General features: G+C 25.4%; 4 protein-coding genes across 7 annotated transcripts; 3 read left to right on the forward strand and 1 right to left on the reverse strand.

Moving 5' to 3' along the window:
- The first annotated feature begins 173 nt into the window (after positions 1-173).
- On the forward strand, positions 174-1,683 carry LOC112592653 (inhibitor of growth protein 2-like). 2 transcript variants are annotated; one of them, XM_025336804.1, is made up of 2 exons: positions 174-494; positions 672-1,683. In XM_025336804.1, exon 2 carries the CDS (start codon positions 695-697, stop codon positions 1,583-1,585), a length of 891 nt encoding a protein of 296 aa, XP_025192589.1. In that variant the 5' UTR covers positions 174-494; positions 672-694; the 3' UTR covers positions 1,586-1,683. The 2 variants fall into 2 exon arrangements, with proteins under 2 accessions (XP_025192589.1, XP_025192588.1); XM_025336803.1 differs by lacking the exon at positions 174-494 and having other exon boundaries at positions 501-1,683.
- Positions 1,684-5,904: 4,221 nt separating this feature from the next.
- LOC112592655 (cleavage stimulation factor subunit 1) lies at positions 5,905-7,874 on the forward strand. Its single transcript, XM_025336807.1, has 9 exons — positions 5,905-6,054; positions 6,123-6,322; positions 6,387-6,541; positions 6,596-6,826; positions 6,889-7,049; positions 7,124-7,274; positions 7,340-7,433; positions 7,490-7,621; positions 7,689-7,874. Exons 1-9 carry the CDS (start codon positions 5,978-5,980, stop codon positions 7,802-7,804), a joined length of 1,317 nt encoding a protein of 438 aa, XP_025192592.1. The 5' UTR covers positions 5,905-5,977; the 3' UTR covers positions 7,805-7,874.
- Positions 7,875-11,473: 3,599 nt separating this feature from the next.
- LOC112592658 (palmitoyltransferase ZDHHC15-like) lies at positions 11,474-18,730 on the forward strand. 3 transcript variants are annotated; one of them, XM_025336810.1, is made up of 9 exons: positions 11,474-12,060; positions 12,181-12,302; positions 12,381-12,504; positions 12,581-12,834; positions 15,453-15,582; positions 16,230-16,356; positions 18,275-18,369; positions 18,456-18,501; positions 18,567-18,730. In XM_025336810.1, exons 1-9 carry the CDS (start codon positions 11,931-11,933, stop codon positions 18,628-18,630), a joined length of 1,092 nt encoding a protein of 363 aa, XP_025192595.1. In that variant the 5' UTR covers positions 11,474-11,930; the 3' UTR covers positions 18,631-18,730. The 3 variants fall into 3 exon arrangements, with proteins under 3 accessions (XP_025192595.1, XP_025192596.1, XP_025192597.1); XM_025336811.1 differs by having other exon boundaries at positions 11,476-12,060; positions 12,596-12,834; XM_025336812.1 differs by lacking the exons at positions 18,275-18,369; positions 18,456-18,501; positions 18,567-18,730 and adding an exon at positions 17,636-17,901 and having other exon boundaries at positions 11,479-12,060.
- On the reverse strand, positions 18,639-19,838 carry LOC112592659 (V-type proton ATPase subunit E-like). Its single transcript, XM_025336813.1, has 3 exons — positions 19,345-19,838; positions 19,110-19,278; positions 18,639-19,043 (listed from the first exon to the last, which is right to left on the reverse strand). The coding sequence occupies exons 1-3, from the start codon at positions 19,509-19,511 to the stop codon at positions 18,720-18,722; spliced, it is 660 nt and encodes a 219-aa protein (XP_025192598.1). The 5' UTR covers positions 19,512-19,838; the 3' UTR covers positions 18,639-18,719.
- Between the last annotated feature and the right edge of the window lie 675 nt (positions 19,839-20,513).

The raw sequence follows: 20,513 nt of genomic DNA on the forward strand, positions 1-20,513 counted from the left end.
GTAAGAGAACGGTCATATGAAATTACGAGTAGGGTTTATTCTGTGATTACACCACAGAGTACCAACAACAAATGATAACTCTTAACATAATAAATAAAATAATATCGTTTTAGATTTAGTGATCGCCAGCTGCACACTATCAGCAACCTATACCCCATGTAGTTTTCGTTTTTTTTTTTTTTTGATATCAAAAGGCAAAACTAATAGCCATTAGCCAGCCATGTTGTACTAACTGTTATGACTTGTAGACATATAGACTGTTATTAACGTATGTCGTATTGTTTATTATTTTGTTAAGTATTAACGTAATACTTAATCTTATTTGTCAGTGACCAGTGTCTGTCATCTGACCCTGTGTAATGATTAATTGTTAGATGGTCGTTAAAAATGTTCTTCTAAACAATAATATTGTCATTATTAAGTCACCTACGTTTGAATTTAATTAACAGTTTACGAAGATACGACTAACTACTCGACATTATGGTTCTTGAGAAGTAAGTTTGATTTAAATCATTATTTTCTGTTTTCTTATAAAACTGTCCAGATAGCAATTATAGTGTATAAAATCTATGTATTGAGTTGAACATTTTTTGATAAAATGACGAATCGAACGAATAGAGCTTTAGAGTATTACAATGATTATATTGACTGTACCCAAAACTTGCCTTTAGATGTACAACGGCATGTAACGCAAATGCGTGAATGTGATTTGGAGTACCAAGAAATGATGTCAAAAATCAAAGAATTGACAGACAATTTTAATGGTTCTATGTCTTCATTACATTCTGAAAAATTGACAAAGCTATTAATAACTGGTTTAAATCTAGGAGATAAAAAGGTGCAAACAGTTCAAAATATATCTGATTTGGTAGATGATAAAGTCAGACGTTTAGAAATTGGTAGGAAATATTTGACTTCTGCTAAAGAACCTGATGCTCCTAAGCCAAGTATCAAAGAAAAACTAGACAGTGGTAATTGTTCTAAAGAAAGATGTTTACCTAGCACTAGTACTAGTAGTGTTTCTAAAGAATTGAAAAAACGCAATACTGATAATGATAGTAATGAATCTAATAATGATGCAAAACTTGCAAAACGGCCACGACGTAATAGAGCCGATGAGCCAGATTATAAAGAAATTTCTGATGATGTGATGGCAATGTCAGTTTTACAACATTCCAACACACCTTTACCAAGAGCCACAGCAACAGCGCAAGTACAATCTCAAGTAACGTTGAAAAAAGTTACTCAAAAAACAGAAACAAAAACCAAAAAGAAAGGAAAGTATAAAAAACAACAGAAGGATAATTCACCATCATTGGATGACGATGATGAAATAGCTGTTGATCCAGATGAACCAACCTATTGTCTTTGTGATCAAATTTCATACGGAGAAATGATATGTTGCGATAACGATTTATGTCCAATAGAATGGTTTCATTTTTCATGTGTTTCATTATCAACAAAACCAAAAGGCAAATGGTTTTGTCCTAAGTGTCGTGGAGATCGTCCAAATATAATGAAACCTAAAGCACAGTTCCTTAAAGAACTTGAACGATATAACAAAGAAAAAGAAGATAAAGCTTAAGATTTTGTTTTGAACATAAGCTACAATTTACTTAATTTAACTTGATATTTAAAAATACCTAATTATTCAATAAATTATCTAGTATTTAGTTAACAATTTATTCATACAAGCTAAATTAAAGTTTATGTATATTATTAAATTAGTTATAAGTAAAACTATGGATTTTATTATTTTAATTCAATATTATTTAAATATTTAATGCATGCAAATTTATCAAGCTTAATTTAGTTATAGGTTGATCATTTTATATTATTTGATAACATTTATCATTTTTATTAATTCTGTACTATTGACTACTATGATACTTTTAGTATTATATAATTATTATTATAATTTTTTTTTATTTAATCATGATATAAACTTGACTATTATAACACTATTTGAACTATTTAACTCAATAAATTAAATATATGAAATTTAAATTTAATTTTTTGTAAAATTACGTGTTATAAGTGTCCCTCAAATATTTCATTGTTATTTTATAGTATAAGTATTTTTTTTACTACTCATTACTATTACCTTTTATTGTTGTCATAAGTACAAATTGTCTCATTTTTAACTCCCTCCTTTTTAACTTCTTCTTATTAGAACAGAGTGCAGTTTCATATTGGATTCTGTTGAGCTTGCCCAATTGGCTGGTGTCAAAATTTCTCCTAATGTTGCAAGGTAGGTATTGCTTTATTAGTTATTAACTGTTAAATATTGTGGCATATTATTTTTTTACTTGTGAAATGATGTCCTGTGTAATATATATTTATTTCCATATTTTGTTTGTAACATAATATCATTTATTCATTATCCAGTCTTATTAATTCTTAAATTGAATTGTGTTAAGGAACATTAAGATAGGTTCTGTCATCTCTTCAAATATACCATTATTTAAAATTTATGAAATGGAAATTGTCAATGTTTTAATGTTTATAATGGTTTTGTTTACAGTGCAATGTTAGAACTATTAGACATAGGTTATTCTCCGTCAATTGTCAGAAAAGTGTGTCGTGAGATTGCCAAATACAAAAGTCGACATGAAAAAACTGGTACTACAATGAATAGTACCAGTTCCAAATAAAAACTATGTAGTTTACTTTTATTTTTTTTTTAACATTTAATGACGATTTTATAGAAACAAAATAACAGAATAATATGCATTTTTTCACCAATTATAAATGTAAAATATATTATAATTAGTTTTTGAATTTGTATAAAAATCTTAAAAAGTAGTAATATCAATAACTATTGTGAGAATAATTTATATTTATTTAAATATCCAAGTATAATATTTAAGTTTATAGGGTTAAATGTTGTTACATTTTATGTTCGATAAAAAAAAGAAATTATTAAATTATAGATATTAAAAAATAATCTTTTATAAATAATAAAAACTACTATTGTAATTTTGGTTTGTTAATAAAATTACAATAGATAATTTTTTGTAGCCATTATATACTTATTAAAAATCATTATAATATAGTTATAGGCCTTCATTTATCAGAACTAATTGGCCCTAATGCTAAAATTTAAATACTATGTTCATACATAGCATGAAAAAAAAAATACATATTAAATTATACTTATTTTTAATCATTTATTATTACTAATAGTAATTACTAACTTTAACAACTTCATTACAACAACAGTATTATATGATACATTTAATAATAGATATATCATATATGAATAATATATGAATATCAATATTGTAGTAACACAATCTTAGCTATGATGGGAGAGCAGTCCTCAATCAATTAAATCTTAATTCATAGAATATACTAATATTAATTTTATTTATTTATTTATGAAATAGCATTTCAATAAAATATTAAAATTTTGCATTCCTAGAAGTCCTGATATACTTTTTTTTTAATTAAATAAAAATATTTTTGTGATAGAACTAGTTTAAAATAGAAACAATAAAAAGCATTTCTAGATGAATTATTTAAAAACATTTAAGTGTTACATTAAAATCCTTACTTAAAATTTATAAGCATTTTGAAGTATACTGTATTCTACTCCATAAAATATAAAAATGAATATTACTAATTATCAGAACTTTTATGGAGTATTAATTATAAAAAAAATTCTTAAGACATAAATCAAATCATGTAATGATTTTTAAACTTAAATAATTAAAGCTTACCATATTTTGAAATGTATATAGTGTTATTTGAGCTCAATAAAATGTCATTCTTTAGATTTGATCTGGTTACATACCTATTAGTAGTATGATATTACTATGACTGACTATAACAACCAAATACATTTTTTAATGAAAATAAAATTAATTTTACATCTTTAAAATAATGAAGATAAACAAAAATGCTTAGTATGTTAAGTTCAAATATACCTCATGAAAAGAAAAAGAAGTAAATAAATCTATTTAAGACGACATAAATTTAAATTAAAAAGATGTGTAGATTTTAGTGGTCTGCCAATATATGTAACTAACTTGGAATTCGGAAAAAATGACCTATTGGCTGTCATAATCTTTAAATCATAAATTCATAAATGACGTATATCTATTTTTTTTTTTTTTTTGTTGCTGGAAAATACATGTGGCTTAAATTATTAATCCTTAACTTAAAACGTTATTTGTTTTTCAATTATTGCACGCGCGATGTAGGTATTTTATATTCCTACTAAATACTAATTAGGTTTGTACAAAAATCAATATGGTATTGTTGGTATAGTGGACGTCGCTTATAGTTATAAGACTCGCGTATAAAAAGTTTAGTCGCTTAATAGACTCAAAATCGTTTGGAACGGACATATCCAAATACATTATAAAAAAATTCGGTTATAAGACTCAAATTTCGTAAACAAAAAAAAAAAAAAAAAAAAAATGGTATAAAATAAATATTATTGGTCAATATTTAGAAATAAACTTATTTTCAAAAATTACAAATGAAATGTCGAAAATTTTCAAAAATTCCATTTTCGGGATATTAGAACGTAATTCAAAACAAATCAGGATTATTAATTTTTTTCATAAGTAAAAAGTAAGTACATACATAATTTATAAAGTTTATTAATATGTAATAATTTTTATAATAATATAATTTTCATTTTTTTTATTAATGCACTAATAATATTAATAGGTAATATGTATGTATTTAAGTAGATTAAAATAAAAGCAAGATAATAAAATAAAATTCATGAGTGCCTACTTTGTTTTTATATTCCACTTCACCTATAAGATTCATACGGTTATAAGTAAAGCGCGGATTTGTAATATTTATATGCATTTCCATATTTATTCTGATATGCCAAGTGAGCTCAAAATTTGTTTCATAACATAACGATTTAAAAATTTAAACTTTTTTAGTCCATATTTTTTCATTTTTTGACATTTTTGTATTTTAAGGGCTTATTTTACAAGTTTGATTTCATATTTTAGTGCATTCTTTAATGTTTTTTTTTAAACATTTTTTAAATATAGACTATTAATAGTATGCAATTGCAGTCTATTATAATATAAGAAAAAAAATATTATATTTATATAGTTTCGATTCATATCAAAATAAATTAATAGGTATAAACGGTTTTTCCAAATATGATCCAAGTTCAATAATAATTGAGGAAATAAAATATTTAGATTAATCTTATCGAGATAAGATACATATTTTAAAGAGAAATAATGTACAATTTTAAATTCTAATACTAAATTTAGAATGCTAACCTTTTTGTTGAATAATTTCTACAAGTGATATGATTTAACTTTGATTAGTATTTGTTAAACCATTAAAAAGTTTAACTTATAACTATCTAGTATCTACACAAGCTACATAGACTATATATTACAATTGAGTAATATTTGCTTGTTAAAAGTAAAAATTCGTCTTATTTAAAACCATAATATTAGTTTAGAAATAGAATTTTTAAAGTTTAAATTCAAAGTTTGAAAATGCTAAGATAAAAAATAATTATTGAAATCAGATTATTTAACTAAGCTGAGAGTTTTTTCAGTAAGAAATGTAAGCCATATTTTTGACTTTCGAGTGAAAATACAAGTCACTATACGACTCTCACAGTCTCACGTGTAGCTGTGCCACCGTGCAGCTTGCGCCTTGCCGGACGCCGGTTTCTTAATGAATGAAGTTACTGACGTATTTTACTCGTGTTGTTTTTAGTTTTGGATGTCCGTGTACAAAACTGATAGTGTTATCATATTTCAAACTTTATCCGTTCCAGCATAATTGACTAGAAAATATGGGAAAATAATAATTTAATGATATATTAATATTAGGTTTATGTCGCTAACTTGTTATAATATTAAATAAATTACATTATAGTATGATCTAAAAACACTTAACTAATAATTTTATTTTTTTAAGTTACTGTTTATCCATTATTTTTATATGAGATTGAGTTCAAATAGTTCAATAAACATTTAAAATGAGGAGTGAAGTAAATAATGCTAAACCTGAAATGTGTATTAAGAATAGAGATCATTTATACAGGCTCATAATAAGGTAAAATATAAATCCTAATAAATATTAATCCATAGTATTTAGATTTATACCGATTTTGATTTGTTTAGTCAACTTTTTTATGATGGCCATTCCACAATTGCATCAAGCTTAGCTGCCCAGGTTAACGTTGATCCGCCTTGTTCTCCTTCTGATAGACTTATGAGTGTAGTGACAAAAGGCTTACAACACGAAACTGATAGACAAAAAGAATCTGAACAAGCATTAAACTTAAATCCAATTCAACAAATGTTAATTGGACCAGGCATTGGTATGCTTAATTATTTATATAACAAATAAATTTATATATTTAATCTTTACTTGAATCTTATTAGATTTGGAATTTGAGACTAATGTTAGTTGTACTGCTCCCGAACCATCGCTTTATGAAACTGTATATGTAACATCCCACAAAGGAGCCTGTAGGGCTGGTGCTTTTAGCCCTGATGGGCAGTTAATTGCTACAGGAAGCAGTGATGCATCAATCAAAGTAATTATATTTTATGACATTAAATTAAAAGATTTATTAAAATAATATTAATAGATTTTAGATGTTGAAAGAATGCTGGCTAAAGCACATGATATTGGTAGCACTGATAACCAAGAAGGACAGGGACATCCAGTAATTCGAACCTTATATGATCATTTGGAGGAAGTAACGTGCTTGGAATTCCATCCAAACAAACCAATTTTAGCTTCAGGCTCTCGAGATTGTCATGTTAAACTTTTTGATTATTCTAAAACATCTGTGAAGAAAGCCTTTAAGACAATAAATGTGAGACATTATCAAATTTTATACTTTAAAAATTATTTTAATTGCATACAACTACATTACAGGATGTTGAACCTATAACATGTATAAGTTTTCACCCCATTGGAGATTTTATAGTAATGGGCACCAACAGCCCTATTATAAGGCTTTATGATATAAATACAGTTCAATGCTATGTTTGTTCACTTCCCAGTCATCAACATACTGGTCCTGTTACAGCAATTAAGTATACAAAAAATTATTTTATATGAAATCCCTATTAAATTATTTTTAAATATATTGTTTATTATGATTTATTAGATATGAACCAAGTGCCAGGTATTTTGTGTCTTCTAGTCGAGATGGTTCAATTAAGCTATGGGACGCTGTATCTAACAAATGTGTTAACACATTTGAAAAAGCACACGATGGTAGTCAAGTGTGTTCTGTGACATTTTCAAGAAATGGAAAGGTAATAATGTTTTTAATTAAATTTTTATAAATATTAAATAAAACAATTTTCTATTTCATTTGCAGTACATCTTATCATCAGGTAAAGATTCTTTAGTGAAACTTTGGGAATTGTCCACTAGTCGATGTCTGATTGCATATACTGGAGCTGGAACCACTGGTAAATTAGTATTTGTTTTGTTCAAAATTTTATGAATAATCAATGTTTTTGAATAGGAAAACAAGAACACCGTACACAAGCATTGTTTAATCATACTGAAGAGTATGTCATGTTTCCAGATGAAGCCACTACATCTTTGTGTGCATGGAATGCACGAAATGCTTCACGGCAACAACTTTTATCACTAGGTACTTAATTAATTTCTTTGAATGTGTTTATTTTATTAAAATGATTTTATTGTGAATTATTTTGTAGGCCATAATGGACCTATTCGTTCAATAGTTCATTCACCGAATTCAGCAGCATTTTTGACTTGTTCAGATGATTTCAGAGCTCGTTTTTGGTATAGAAAACACCTGATTGGAGCATAAATTGAATATTTTGAATTTATTTAAAAACTGTTTATTTATATGATTTTGAATAAAGTTAATGTACATCAGTAAAAATAACTAGAATATGATATAGAATATATAAATATTGCATTTATTAAAATGTAAATTTTTAATTAATTGATATTTCCTAAATTTAAAATTATACAATTTACTAAATTTTTTAATGTAATAAAAAAAATTAAATATTAATTATTATTAAAACAAATATCTTTTTTTAGTGAAATTTTTCTTTGGAGGATGTCACACTCCATTGTGTTTCTATTTAACAAATGTACAACATCCCAAATTTGTATTCAACAGCTTTAATTTTGTGTAGTAAACTTTAACAATAGATTGAATTGACTTAATACAAAATTTAAAAATAAGAACACTATCTGTGCATTTTCATGGACTTTTTAAAGTATTTTAATTTTTAAATTGTAATATTTTTATACTTATAACTTGCTTAAAAAAATATATATTGTAAAATCTCCATTAAAAATCAATTAATTTGAATTCCTTTATATTTGAATTTGATAATATATTAAGTAATTGTAATATTTAAGTATAAACAGAGCAATAATGAATATATTATATTTTGTCACTAAATAACTATTTTTTGTGTGAAGTATATTTAAGTATGGTTTATTTACTATTAAATGGTTTCAGTTTAATACTATGTTGCATGTATACAACTTAAATTAAATTTACCATTTGTGCATAAATATGTAATTATATAATATTTTGACTTAAATACCCTGTAGGTTAAAAGATTTAAGTTTGTTTAAGCCGAACATACGAATAGATTATCACTCTTTTATAAACGAAATTTGATTCTACGATAACTGTTATGTTATAGTAAATTATGTTAAATTTTAAGTGACCATGCCCCATATCTATTCCTTAATAATAAAATAATATCCTTAATGGTAATTGCACTCTAATAATAGGTTACCCATTTATATACTTTTAAATATATAATATGATAATAATAATAATAACAATATATAACACATTTTTGTGTCATAATAAAATATCTATCTATAGATAAAGTATTATAGAAAAATATGTTACTAAGTTCAATGAACAAAAACCAAATTATATTTGTTTAAATTAAAAAATGGTTTTATTATTTGAATTGAAATTTATAAATACATCATACATATTTTTATATTTGTAGCTATTGGTTTTAAAAATAAAAATAATTTATGAAAGATTACTCAGTAATTTGATATGCACAATCATGTAATAAATATAGTGTAGATATAATATATGGAATCCATATAAATTGTAGGTAAGTACCTATCTACCTATAAAAAATGCAGCCTTATATGTACTTAAAGTGTTAGAATACGATCAAATAATAATCATACATAATTTATTATCTATTATATAATATATGTATAAAATAAGACAATAGCACGTAGTTGGAGTTAGGTGCCTATGTATTTGTTTTTTATAAAAAAATCCATGCGTCTTATTGTTATTACAATTTACAGTCATTTCAGATATATCTCTATGATCTTGCTAATGTAAAATACTATATTATACTATAATATTAAAATATGATATATATTACCTATATAATATATAGTCGTATTTTATGTCTTATACAGGTGGTATATATTATATGTACCTACCTAATGTTAATTTAATTAGATAGGTAGGTAGATACCTAATATAAAAGTGAATGCTAGATAATATTAATAGCCGAGTTCCTACCTAGTAAATATCTACCTAATAAATAATAAAAAATATTTATTTATAATTGTTGGATAATTATTAGTTGGCAGTTCCTAGGCTTAGGTTCAATAATACAATTATTATAATTTAGTTAAATTTGATGTGGACATTTCCACGAATTCAGTAATTTCTTTCAGGCCTGGACTATACAAGGCGTATCCCTCGAGTGTATTTTTCCGCGTATATTTGTATAATATCTAAAAAAAAAAAATCATAAAATTATGGTATAAATATGACGTTTTCTATCACCAGTATAGTCTATCCTAATTTAAAATAATATAAAATTAGAAGTTTGCGTTTTTATTCGCCAAAATGTAAGCCCATAGGCTTTTCCGTCGCGGATTAAAACACGACGTGTATTACATCCGTCGTGTATAGCACAGGCCTCAAGGTCTGAAATATTTTTATTTCTTTTGGTTTTGGTTCCATTTAGGTATTTAGGTATTAAAAAAAAAACGTTTCAAAAGATTAAAGAAATAGTAAATTTACAATTTTTATTTTAAAAACGTCTAAAATAAATGTTAAGAAACCTGAGTTTATAATTTATATAGGCGTTGTAAGAAGATGCGATACCAGCGTATCCTGTAATTTAGCCAGTGTGCATTTGATCGAAATATTTTGCACGAGTTTTTACATTGGTCTACAGTATTTACAGTATTTGGTAAATTAGTATTTGTATTTTTTTTAAATTCAATAACAACCCTTAATGTAATTTACATAACAATGATAAATACTTAAGTAAGCAAATATATTAAAATGTAACGGGGCCGCAATTTACGTATGTATAAAATATACCCGGGCTGCAATTTACATAAAAAATTTGAAACGGGACGCAATTACTTCAGGTAAACATAATATTAATCCGGGAGAGTTTACTATTTTTAAAAATCGGGAGAGTTTACCATCGCCCCTAAATTTTAATCACTTGTATAGGTACATTATTAATTATCGAAAGGTAAATCATTTTTTCTGATCGAAAAGTATATTGATGTACCTATTGATATGAATGTTCATCACTCATTAAAATTAATTTTATAAATTTCTTGCACATAGTATACAATTAAATATTTTGATAGTTAATAGCGAAACTAGGGAATACTTACGTAAGCACTATGTATAGGTAAGTATTAACTGTACGTCTGTACTATTACTATATAGTAATACTAGGTAGATATACGGCTGTGTACTGTCTTCAATTTCTTTTCAATGTTTCTTCACGCTTTACTCGAGTACTCGACACTATGTTTATTTTTAATCTACCAACTTTCTCATTATAACTATGGTTTAAGTAAGGCATTTCGTCGTTGTATGTCTATAGCCAATTTTGACCCCTCCTTTTCTATCACACATAATTATTAAATTGTTCAGTTAAGATTATTATTTTACACCTTTATATTATAACACTATTATTGTTGTAGAATTCGTAACAAATTGTGCGAATTGTTAATTGGATATATGCCCGTAATATAGCTTCATATCACTAATAATAAAAATAAAATAACTTACTAAGATTTTGGCTACTTACAAAGTTACAACTGACATACGCCTTACTATACAACGTTACACGATATATTTTTTAAATTATATTTCAAAAATAATAATATGCACTTATATTAAATAGATCCCAATGATCCTATACCTACTTCATCATGATATAAATTATAATTCATGGTTATAACTTATAATCTGTAAATTATGGTGGCTAAATAATAAATCTATACTAAATAATACGTTTCCTCACGTGGAAAATTCGATACGAATTAAATTTGGTGGTAAATTTAAATCGGTCAATCAGAAGTTTGTAGCGAATTATCGATCATCATCATCATAGAACAACGAAATGTTGGTAACACTGATTTTAAGCATTTAAGATAACACAATCGCTATGTACATGTCTTGCTCCTCACAACAACTGGTCGCTGCCCGCCTACCCAGGCCGCCTCTAACTCTCGGTCGCCCACATAAAAGATAATAAACATCAAACAAATACGTGCCGTGAAGTATAAACGCTCGCGCCTCGCTGTTCTCGTTCGAGTACTGAGAACTTGACAGTTAACACCCTCTTGTCACATATTTTCATTTTATGAAGTTTTATTATTATTATTTATTACTATACTTGAGTCACATCGTCCACGTTCACCTTACACTTTACAGTGTAGTCATTTTACGCCTTGCACCTATAGACTAATCATTTGTTATTATTGCGTTGAATTAAGGCAATGCGATTTCTTTAGTCGTATGATATAATAACAATTTGTGGTTACGTACTGTCATTATCGAATAATGTTGGTCAACAGATAGTATTGTACAGTTTAGCGATCGCCCTGTGCTCACATCACGGAGATCGTGAATAAATGGTGCCTACGACCCTCTGGAATCAACAATGGAGGCACCGTCATCGAAGAGATTTTGCTGCACCGTTTGCGTCCACGCAGTCAAGAGCATCCCGGTGATATTCATTTTGTGTATACTCGCGTGGTCGTATTACGCGTACGTCTATCACCTGTGCCTCAGTAAGTCTCGTCGTTTGAAGTTTGAACAGACATTACTATGATAATAATGTCTACACGCCATTTAGTGCCACAATTAATAATACATTCATAATGTCTATTCTCTGTACCTCTTGTTTTTAGATCGAGTCACGTCTGTTGAACTGTCGGTACCATATCTCCTAGTGTACCACATCATACTAGTGTTGTTCCTATGGTCGTACTTCAAAACTATTTTCACAGAGCCAAGCGGCGCACCACCAAATGTATTGACAGATGATTTATGATTACTGGTAGTGATGGATTCATTAGTTTATTAACACGCAGTATTTATTTTATTGTAGTTCAGACTGCCAGAAGAAGTATTTGAAGAGTTCAATAGAAATCCTATAGACTTGAGTAGGCAAAGCGCTATTTTACGTGATTTTGCTGAGAACTTGCCTATCATGACTTTCACAAATACCAATGGTAATATAATTTATTTTTATCTTGATAATGTACGCGTTTATTGTACTGTAGATTATATATGATTTAAAAATTGTAGAACCTTTTTTTTCAGATATTCGGTTTTGTGATAAATGTAAAATAGTCAAGCCAGATAGATCACACCATTGTAGCGTGTGTCGTAAATGTGTGTTGAAAATGGATCACCATTGTCCATGGGTGAACAATTGCGTATCATATTCTAACTACAAGTATTTTATACTATTTTTGGCCTATGGTCTTTTATTGTGTATTTATGTGGCAGCTACAACAGTTGAATATGTTATCAAATTCTGGGATATTACTACAGATATGGTAATATTTTAATACTTTATTATATTAGAGTCTTTAAATTGTTGATTATATTTATTTATTTATCTATAAATTAACACTATAATTGAAAATAAATTATTAAAATTATATTTTAAATCAATAATCATAATTCTTTGAGGGTACTAATAACACTTTAAAGTTTCAAAATTAATAAATTATATATTGTAATTATCTAAAAATAATAAATAACTGTCCAGTAAAATGTTATTAATCATTAAATAAATATTTATTTTATTTTTTTTTTTTAAATATCTTTTTGATGTTATCAATCAATGAATTTATATTTTTTGTGAAAATAATTTATTATTTGATATTTAAATTTTAAGTTTGATGATTGTTGTATTAATGAAAAACGTTTAAATAAAAACCAGAAATTAAAAAAATAATAATAATCATTTGATGAAATAATAATAGTTGATTAATAGCTCTTTAAGTATACAAGAGTACAGTTGCCCATGTTTTACTTTTACATGTAAAAGTTTCTTGAGTTATATGATGATTTCAATAACTTTTTATAGTATTTATTTTTAAATTATATTAAATATCTTGGTATTGTTAACTTAATATAAATTATTATATATATAAAAAAAAAAAAAAATCAATACATATTTAAATTGAAAATATATTAATAATAAATATAAGATGTTTAGTAGTATAAATTTTGTAAATTTTAGTTTGCGTGGTATTGCCATATTTCTAATCAAATTTTATGTAATTTAATTAATATTTTTATTACTATGAAAAAACTAGAAAATTTATAAAAATTATTATCACATCAGTAATGATACTTTTATGTGTAATGTTTGCTTATAATTAAAGACTGGATTTTCATGCAGTAAAAATCAAAAAAAATGTTCAGTTAAGTACCTAAATCGTGCAAAAATGTATTTTTGACCTAAAATCGCTTAATACTTACCAACATTTTGTAAACATTTAAAGTACATTGATTTAAACCCTTAAATTATACTTTATTTATCCAGTTTTTTACTCTATTACAAGATTAGCAATTAATAATTAAAAAATAAAAAATAATTAAAATATTGATAAGAATATACACATTGTGTAAAAAAAAAAAACAGAGTTAAGCTATTTAATTTTAATTTTAACTATTATACATACATAAAAAAAATTTTATTGAGTTAAAATTTACAATGTTATACATTCCAAATTATTATCTAACTAGTATTTGCTGTCATTTATTTTTATCACAAAACACTAATAAGTTGATGTTATTCTAAGAATATATTATCAGCTTGAGTTCACTTTTTCCTTTTGTATAGTTGAAAACTGAAATATTATCTAGTTTAATTTTAAAAATGCATCATGCAATGAAAATTAAAATCGTGCAATTTCGTGCAAAATAAAACTACGTTTAAATTAATCTACTTCTCATGATTCGGATTTATAATTTGTTTTTATATGTTTTAAAGCAAAAGAAAAAAAAGTTGCAATTGCACGAGAATCCGGTCTCTACTTATAATATACACTTAAATCACATTAAAAAAAAAGTTTAAAATATATCTTTAGCAATTAAAATTATCATATTAATTTTTCTAGATTTTTACATGTAAAATGTACATTGTCGTTCAGATTTTAGCTCTATAATGTTGTACACATAATTTTAAATGCTTGTATTTCATTGAATAATTGGAGTTATATACATATATATATATATATTTAAAATTATAATATAACATACTTTTAATCTAAGCAAACTCTTTTTTGGTATTGTATCTTTTAATCATTAATTTATTTATTTTAATTCAGAGTCTTAGGATTTTTTGAGTAACTTATAGATCATATTTTTAAAGTATTAAAAATTTTTATGCCATTTAAGTGTTCCACAGTGATACAAGTTTATTTTTTCCATTTATGAAAATGTTTGTAAATTATTGAAATGATGATTTTTAAAGAATGTTTGCTTATGTTTTATATCTATAAATCAAAATTAGATCAATTTTTAAGTTATCAGTATATGTACTGATGTAAAGACAATAGGCTTTAGAATTGGTTTTCATTAAAATTTAAAATAAATGGAAAGATTTTACATTACTTGTTTAAATTTTAAATTTACCAATAAATAATATTTTTAACAATTAACAGTAAGAAATGTGGTTTCCAAATAATAATAAAAAACTAAATATTTTCTCTGCAAGGAAAATTAAGAAATCATAGATATGTTTTTGGCTATAAACCTTTAACTGTATGAATTCTTGGCTATGATTAAATATAAATTAATATTTAGATTACTATAAAAAAATTATGGGTATTCAGTTTTTATAGTAATAGATTTCAATAAATTAGCTTTACTTAAAATCATTTATGTATATTTGTTAGAAAATAAAGTTGTATCAATATTTTTTTAATGTTATAATAATCCATTAGTTATAAAATGGTATCTGCAATTATAAATTAAAAAAAATACATAACTGAAAGATACATTTTAGGTGAGTATGCATCCTTTATGTGTTGTATGAAATAACAATTTAAAATATTGATTGATCAACAAAAATATTTATTATAATGCAATTATATGAATAAATTTAAGAATGTATTTTTAATCTTTTTAAATCAATAATAATTATTGTCTTTATTTTCAGCGAATTCAAGAAGGATCTTATAAAATTCATATAATATTCTTGTTTTTTATTGCTTCAATGTTTTCATTAAGCTTATTCTCATTGCTTGCATATCACATCTACCTGGTTTCAAAAAACAGAACAACATTAGGTAATTAAAATAATAATACAGTCTTATTATAAATATTTATCGCTTTTTGGGGCATGGTTATGATGTAGAGTTAAGAGGCTTAACACTATGACAGTCTATAATTAGTATTGTGGTTAAATACTGACTGATATTAGTAGCTCTCGGATGGGTGACTATCTGGATTCTTAGCAACAAAGCCATGTCCCGCTTATGGAAACATCTGTTCTCAAAACCTATTGTACCATACCCCATAAGTAACAATCATAAAATTCTACAGCTATCAGGCTTGAATTATTGAGCTTAATTAAAAAATAATAATAGTAATCATATATAAATGTACTTTATATTGTTATGGTCATTGTAGAATTACCAGTCATTGTTTTTTTTTTTTTTTTTTTATATAATAATTTTGTACAATTTCAAAAGATAGGTCATATAAACTGCTTAAATATTCTCTTATGCTAAGTTACATTAAAAATATATTTAACATAGTAAATATTTGATAATATACCTAGTATGTTTGAATATTTTATTTAATTAATGCTTAAACTATATAGTTTGACCTTGTTTATAGTTTCCAAATTCTCCAATTTAATTATAACCATTAAATATATTTTATTGATATAATATTTATTAGATATGTTGAGTATTCATTTTTTTTTTCTTAGAGTCTTTTCGTCCTCCTAAATTTTTGGAAGGTAATGATAAAAATGGATTCAACTTGGGATGCTGCAGAAATATACAAGAAGTGTTTGGTAAAGAAATTCTTTTGTGGCCTTTTCCTATAGATACTCGGTAAGTAATAAGAGGGTATTCAAATTTTAAATGCACTTACCAATTATGGAAACGTGTTAAGTCATTGCTAGGAAATAAATATTATTCTTATTCATTAGTTCATTACATATAAAAAAAAATCATTATATTCTAAATTTTCAAAATTCGAGCTTGCAAACATTATATTATTTATTTTTTAATATATTTTGTTTATTATGACTGTAGAGATAATTGTTCTAAGTTAAAAATATTGTTGATTTTTTGAATGTAGTTTAATGAAATTGTTCACAAATTTAAGAAAATTGATTTGTGATTATTAAATTTAACAGAATATACTTGGGAAATTATAGTATGAAATTTATTTTTGATGAAGAAGCCAGAAAGTTACACAATATTAATTCATTATTTTTAATTTAAATTCATTTTTAAGGTATCAATAAACAATGCATAATTAATGTTATTCTTGCATTAATATATGAAATCTCAGTATTAATTTTAACTCTGTTTAGAGATTTGCAATTTTAAAATATTCATAACACATTTAAATTAAAACATCAATAAAGCCTACTTGGGACTTAATAATATTTTTACTTTTAAATTTGCTATATTATGTGAAATGAAATTAACTCAAGTGAGTATGATATTATTTTAAACATTTCAAGCTAAAATATTTAATCTAAATAGTCTTATTTTATGTGAAGAATTTAAAAAAATGTTTGAAATAAAAACATTATGAGATACTAGTAAAATTTGAATTATTCACTTGAGTGAAAAATAAAATACTTTTTTTTAAATAATTATTTTTTATAATTTTTGATATGTGCATCTAAGTAAGTTAAATAGTCCTAGTATCATGAAACCTATATACTTACAACTAATATGGTATCGCTGAATTGTAGAATGCATAAGAAGTTGATTATAAAAGGTTCCTTAGAATCTAAGATCCCCTTAAATGTCAAATTTCTCAAAATTCCTTTACATTTTTTTAAATATAAATCTAGTGTTATCGTTTTTTTTTATTTTGTAATTACAACTTTCTAAAGTAAAATATAATATTTTTATAGCATTAAATTATGTTTTTATGAGTTGGTTAAGTGCATTTAATTATTATAAAATGGTTTTGAAAACGTATAGAAAGGCTATATTATGGATCAATCATTGTGGATTTAATAACATTTTATTTTAACAGCCGTTCTTAACGTTATCTTACCAATTTTCTATACGAGTAGTGTAAATATATTCCCGGGTATACGTCTTGATATTCGTAATACGTTGCCTGATATTAATTTTTCTGTTTTAGTTTGGGGGATGGTGTAATTTATCCATTGGCGAGCGACCTGAAGTCTAATGATAGTGTTAGGCAATCATCAAACAAATCCAGGACACCATTTACTGTTTAGACATTTTTTTATACCAAGACACGTTTAGTACTTATTCTATGCACAATATAAAAATAAACAAGTACACATAAAGCTCAAATCAGTATTATGTTGTGTTCTCTCTTATTGTTTATTTTATTCTTGCTTAAAAAATGCGATATTCATATAGATATATAATTACTTTTAATTTTATTGATGTTGTTAATTTATTAAGATATATTATATTTTAATTTGTTTAATAAGGTGAGCAATTTTATATTTTTGACATTTTGTATATTTTTGGTAATGTTTGTTTACTCTACATATTTTTGACCTGTACAAATAACACAGTATAAAATAATATGAGTTTTTTATTTGACTAAATATACTAAAAAAAGTGTTGTTTTTCTTTTATCGTAATAATTTGGTAAAATCTTTTGTTTAAATCATAAATATTAGTATTATATATATTTGCAATATTTTCTTGATAGTATTAAAATGTTCTACAGCTTATTAACATAGTAATTCTATCTTAGTTTATCATCTAACTGCATGTATTAATACTAATGATTCTCCTACAGCCTTGGTGAGGGTGTGTCATTTCCAATCAATAAAACTGTTCCTGAAGCTCAAAGTCTGTTATTCTCAGATGTGAACGACCAGAAAACATCAATTGGTATATTAATATATTAAAGATGATTGATTTTTATTAGATTTTTAATTGTCTCACTGACTATCAAACACAATGTTTTTTTTTTCTAGATTTTGAACATTATGATACGTCATTGTTTACATCAATCTTAATAAGGTGAATTAGATTCAAAATTAATTGGAATTAATATAATTTGACTTGAAATTTTATCAATGTTTCAGTGATGATAACATGAGCTCAACAGATACAAACGCCCCTAAATATCAAGATCTTATTCAAATTTAGTTGTTTGACTTACACTAACAAGTTAATACTTAAATAAAACTTATTTCTGTGATATATCCTACTTTTACTCAAACATATTAAATAATAAATTAATTCCTTATTTTGTAATTATCTCTTAAGTAAGTTCTAGTGGGATTTGGCCCAAACAGCCCAGTACATATTATTGGTATAGCTTGTTGAGTGAGATAGAGCAATCTCACCACCAGCGTGTTTTCAATAAGTAATCTTTGACCTTTGGCTGCGACTATAACACCTCCTATTTCTTGAGTTGGTAACTTGATATTATTATCAATATTTATTTCAGCATTTATTCCTGTGTCGGCCAAATATATTTGTTTTAATTCAGGGATCATTGAGTTCACACATTCCACATCATCTGATATTAGTATTAAGCTTATTTTTTTCTCTAAAACCTTGAAATATACGGAAATAAAAGTATCAATTTGTTGTTAAATGGTCGACCATTATATTAGTACTACTTTGTACATTGCTTGTAGTATTAATTTTTTGAGAATTTCCCTATAATACGATTCATGGTTACGTAATTTTAACAGTTCTTTATTTACGTTGGCTAACACAGATTTAATGAATTTATCTCTGACATTCAATATTTCCAACTTGGCATTGGTCATTAGCGTGGTAATCATTCTATGAAGTAGACCAAAGGGAATTTTTTTATTTGCAATATTACCTTTAAATTTTTTTAATACTCACGTTGCTGTTGTTCTTTTCATAAGTTTTGTCTTTTTGTTGTACAATTGATTAATTTTCATTTTTCCTTTGAGTATAATCTCATTTTTTTTAATATTATATTCATCTTCTGATTGAGTGTCAATATTTTTTTCAATTTCATTTGCTTCAAACTCTATGAACTTGACCATCTTATCCAACTAAAATAATTCAATATACTGTAGGCGCATAGACTATAATTGCTACTGTAAGTATTTCTAAGGAGTTCAACTTAGGTAATTATTATGTCTCATGAGATTAATCAAAGTATATAATCAGCTGGCAGCTACCTATATGTTTTTTTTTTTAAATATTTCAAAAATAACTATTAGACACTATAGTTGTCGCCAGTCGCCAGATAAAAACAATTTTTGAAAGTATTGGGCTCACTTGTTGGGTTTTCTGTGATTCGTTCATATTATAATATTATTAATTAGGTAACAAAAATTCTTTTTATCGATATTAAAATATTTAAAACTATATTTAAAAATATAAATACTTTTGTCAGTCAACACTTAGTTGTTATACAATAATTATACTAATGTAAAACCACGACAATAAGAATAAAAAATATTTATTATTTTTAAAAAAAAAAGCTGTTTAAAAAATACACTTGAGCATTCACAATTCAAGCATTTTTCAATAGTTCGGGGAGCGTGTCTCCGCTGCAGTTGAACATGTCATAATCATTTTAGGTCAACAATTTCCATGTTTTTTACCTAAAGTTTTTTTGCCAGCTTCGATTCGTTCGCTTTGTAATCGTTTAAATACGCAATTTTAAAGAAATATATAATTAAAAAAAAAAAAAAAATTCTTCCAAAAATAATATACTTGTAATAAAGTCCAGGTTCTTCTCTGGCTTTTAATCTATTGAACAGTACAGAGTGGTCAGAGCTTCTTTTTCTAGAGTTTTTACCAATAGAAAGATAATAACATGTTCCAACAGCCACATGCCCTGGAAGTAGGTACACTTGATTTACTGTTTTGACCAATTTGGCGTTCACGGTTCCGTGATTACGTAATACATGATGATAATTTTACACAACCGTTTTCTTGGTTAATTAATATGCTTTAAAACTTTTTTTATATGGATAAATTTAAAGTATAAACACGTTTTGAAAAGAAAAAAATAATATTTTTATGGACATAGATTT

Source organism: Melanaphis sacchari, unplaced genomic scaffold (assembly GCF_002803265.2).
Source record: "Melanaphis sacchari strain LSU unplaced genomic scaffold, SCAv2.0 Contig183_pilon_pilon, whole genome shotgun sequence".
Lineage (NCBI taxonomy): Eukaryota > Metazoa > Arthropoda > Insecta > Hemiptera > Aphididae > Melanaphis > Melanaphis sacchari.